Source organism: Zingiber officinale, chromosome 4A (genome assembly GCF_018446385.1).
Source record: "Zingiber officinale cultivar Zhangliang chromosome 4A, Zo_v1.1, whole genome shotgun sequence".
Classification (NCBI taxonomy): Eukaryota; Viridiplantae; Streptophyta; class Magnoliopsida; order Zingiberales; family Zingiberaceae; genus Zingiber; species Zingiber officinale.
Window position 1 is genome coordinate 26674122 of NC_055992.1, and position 4127 is coordinate 26678248.

The window sequence follows — 4127 nt, forward strand, 5'->3', positions numbered from 1 at the left end:
TCTCCACGCTTTTATTTCTTTTCTAAAAGAAGAAAAGAAAGAAAAAAAACTCTAAAAAGCAAATGGAAATCCAATTTAAAAATAAATAAATAAAGATTACCGACACGCAGGAGAGAGCAACATCGAATCTTGTTGCCCCACGCAAGGAGCAACGACTCCGAGCGAGTCGTGCGTGTCTTGGCTTTGGCCTGGAGGGTGGTCGAAAAGTCAACAAGCAAAAAGGAGACGAAGAGGACAGGACACAGTGGATTCCAAATCTGCATCCCAATTAATCCAAAGTTTTCACACTAATTATTATCAAACCTCCTTAATTAATTAGTTCCGTGTCGACATTAGCAATATTACAAACAAACAAAAATAAAAAAAAAAAAATAGAAACTCTCGGCTACAATATCATGAGTCAACTTTGGCAGTGGCTTTGGTCAACGAGCAATGTCCAACATGGTCGAGTGCCCTAACTGCTCCATCTCCCAACTTAGTTTCAGTGCAACTCCATCATGCATCGGCACGTAATCCTGCATGAACTCCGTTATGTTCACAATTTCCATTTCCTTCCCCATTTTTTTCAAAGAAAAAAAAAGAAAAAGAAAATCTCGATATATACCTCGAGGTTGGACAAGAGTTCATGAGCAGTCTGCGCTGAGATAATGATGTGCCTCGCCGCCGGTGCGATGAACCCCTCGTCCACCGCCTTGTCGATGAAGCAAAGCAAGGAGTTGTAGTAGCCGTCCACGTTGAGCAAACCCACCTGCCATTGATTCTCATGGATTAGTTAATCTCTGCGTCCATGGAGCTCCCATCATCACCAGGTTAAACTTACTGGCTTGTCATGGATCCCGAGCTGAGCCCAGGTGATGACCTCAAGGAGTTCTTCTAGCGTCCCGTAACCACCTAATTAAAGACACATCAAATTAACAGTGGATTTCTAAATTAAATGTACTGTGCAGATCTGGAGAGCAGAGCATGCAGCAGCTAATAATTCTGAGGGGCACAGTGGTCACCAGGCAATGCTATAAAGGCGTCGGCTTGGCGGGCCATCTCCGCCTTCCTCTGGTGCATCCCTGAGACTGCTCTCACTTCGCCCACTGTCTCCCCTGTTATCTGCAACATGCATCACGCCTCCATTAAACTATTTGGTCGAACGACAAGATTATAACTCCTATTATAGTGTTTGAATTTGGAGTACCTCTCTCGGCATCAGAGTTCTCGGAATGACTCTGCAAAACGAAACCATCACAGTTTATATTATAAAACAGACATACAGAGAAAGAGAGAGAGAGTGAGAGATTCGTAACCCTAAAACATGGCGACCGCCGTCGTGAACTGCTTGAGAGACAAGGCCCATGAGGCCGACACTCCCCCCTCCATACACCAAATCTATGTTCCTTTGAACCTGGAAGGCACTCAAATACAGAGCAACTCTAAGAGACCATCTTCTTGTCTTCATTTTTAAAATTTTTTTTTTTCTTTTTTTGGTGTAGCCAGCCATCCGATCCGTCTTCTGATAAAGGAATTGACAATACAATTTCGTAAAAAAAGAATACTTACCAGTTCATGGCCGAGTTGGATAGCAGCGAGACGATAACTATCTTTCTTGCCGGGGCTACTTCCGCAGAAGACACACACCCTCCTGAACCTGGAAGTGGATGGTGATCTCTTCGCCATGACAGCACTCTCTGCTTCACTTTCCATCAAACAGGGGACTTGATAGCAGTAGCTCTCTGTTCTCGTGTTTTACCTCTGATTTCTTGCACATCTTCTTGGTCCTTTTTAATGAGCCTATAAAGGGATGTGAGAAAGGGCACAGTGCAGGCGCAGCTAGGCGAGTGGGGGCCTGAGACGCCGAAAATTAAACCAATTTAAGGTCATAAAACACTAATTAGATGATGATTAATATGGTGATAAAAATATAATAATTCTAGTTTACGTTATTGAATATTCCTGAGATGACCGGGGAGGGGGAGAGCGGCTGGAGCAAGAAATATTAAGAAAAATATTAAGTTTCTTAGAAAATTCAAAGTGGGGCAACCCAACACAGCATTCGAGCTCTTTGATTGCTTGGCCAGAGCAAGAAAATAGCAGGTGGCCCAGAGAGGGGCTGGAAGGTTTAGCCATTCATGGAGAACAGTGGACAGCTTGGTTTCCACTTCTTGTTCTTTCACTTCTGCGCTTCTAATTATTTGGCCATGGAGGTTGTTCTTTCGAGCAGAGGCAGTGTCTCCTGATTCAGTGGCAATGGCAACTCTAAATAAAGATTAGCAGGAAAATTTAGAAAAATAATGGGTCCGGAGTTTGCTGATTAATTCATTATGTTTCTCAAATGAAAATCCATGCAGGTGAATACTTTAAAATTATTTTAGTGTATGCTGACCAAATCGATCCGTGCTAAAGAGCACTAATTACCCGTCTTAAAGCATTTTTTCTGGTCCTAAAGTTGGGTCGAGTCAAAGTTGAATCGCGTCATTCATCAAGAGCACAAGAAAGAAAATGTTATTTTTTTCATAAAGAGAAAAGGTAATGAATTTGTTCAAAGTTAATCCCACAATTTAGAGATATTTATCGAAGTTACTAGAAATATTTTGAATTGAAATTACAAAACAAGTAGGAAAGAATGAGCTCTTTTGACATGAACGAGTTGATGGAAAAATGAGCTGTTTGATATGACTAAGTTGATGGAAGATCGAGCTACCTTGTATGGTTGAGTTACCTTATATGGTTGAGTCACCGCGTCAGTCGAGTATCGAGTCAGTCGAGTTAGCTGAGTCAGCCGAGTGCTTCGAGTGTTAGTCGATGAATGCTTTGAGCACTGAGTCATTGAGTGCTCTGTGTGTCGAGCCGCCGAGTCAGCCAAGTATTCCGAGTGACGAACATTGAGTCAGCCGATTATCGAATGTCATCCGAACGCAATCGGGAAAGCGACGGGAAGTGACCCCAAGTTCGAGTGGGTTTCCAAGTGCTAGGAAACAGAGACATGAGGCATATGTTCAATATAATTTTCTTAAGACAGATTCATCCCCCTCCGACGGTGTTACAGGGTCACATTGGATGTTAGTTTCCCATGATACAATGGCAAGACCACTAACATAAATTAATATAGGTTATTCATGGCGAACTGAGAGAGCATCAGAATGTTATCATGGGTAGGGCTATCGAGCGGGTGTAAAACAGAGAGAAAGAACAGGGGAACGAAGTTAGAGGAGCTTTTTTACTTTTGTGTCTCGCAATGTGTTTTTACCTGTGCTCGCATCCTTCTTATATAGGAGCTTAGACCTATGATAGTATTCAATGGTCGATTAATAACCATTTATCACCATTACTCGTCGAGCTTGAAAATCCAATATTTCACTCTGCCAGTTACAGATTCTACATTATCATTCTAAGAATTATACTTTCAATTCTCTTTGAAGCAACCCTACTTTTTTTATTACATAGGTGATCTCACCAAAGTAATCCACATTACTCCACTAGATCATTAAAAGTTGTATATTAACGTCCATTGTTTCATTGAGTAGTTTCCCCATTAAGTTGGTATAGTTAGGTTGCCCCATTAAACCTAGTTCTTGAGATCTCTAATCTGCATATGTTAGATTTCCTTTGCACCAACATTTCCCATTAACATCAAGCTCATTTTTCGCAATGACCTTGCAACTAACTCTCTATTTAACCCTTTAGATAGTGAATCCATTAAGTTATCCTTTGACTTCACGTAGTCAACAATATTAACTCTAGTTGAGAGTAATTTCCTAATAGTATTGTGTCTACGACATATATATCTAGACATACTATTATACAGATGGATATGTATCCAACCAATTGCTGATTGATTATCGCAATATATGTAAATTGTTGGCACTAGTTTTGACCATTTAGGAACATCTTTTATTTGTTAAGAGATATAAAGTTGATTCCATCATGGATTTGGTTATTATAGTTTTCTTAGAAGATTTTCACGAAATGGTTATACTTCCCAAAATGAATACATATCCACTTGTAGACTTAGAGCCTTTCATGTTTGATATCCAATTCGCATCCTTGTATCCTTATATCACAGCAAGATATCTCATGTAGTATAGTCCATAATTATGAGTATACTTTAAGTACCTCAGTACTCATGTTATCCATTTCTA

The 4127-nt window shown here is 40.4% G+C and overlaps 1 protein-coding gene across 1 annotated transcript; it reads right to left on the reverse strand.

Moving 5' to 3' along the window:
* Positions 1-268: 268 nt before the first annotated feature.
* Positions 269-1778, reverse strand: LOC121973226 (cytokinin riboside 5'-monophosphate phosphoribohydrolase LOG1-like). Its single transcript, XM_042524784.1, has 7 exons — positions 1549-1778; positions 1296-1393; positions 1187-1217; positions 1002-1101; positions 821-891; positions 605-748; positions 269-515 (listed from the first exon to the last, which is right to left on the reverse strand). The coding sequence occupies exons 1-7, from the start codon at positions 1690-1692 to the stop codon at positions 423-425; spliced, it is 681 nt and encodes a 226-aa protein (XP_042380718.1). The 5' UTR covers positions 1693-1778; the 3' UTR covers positions 269-422.
* Positions 1779-4127: the final 2349 nt, after the last annotated feature.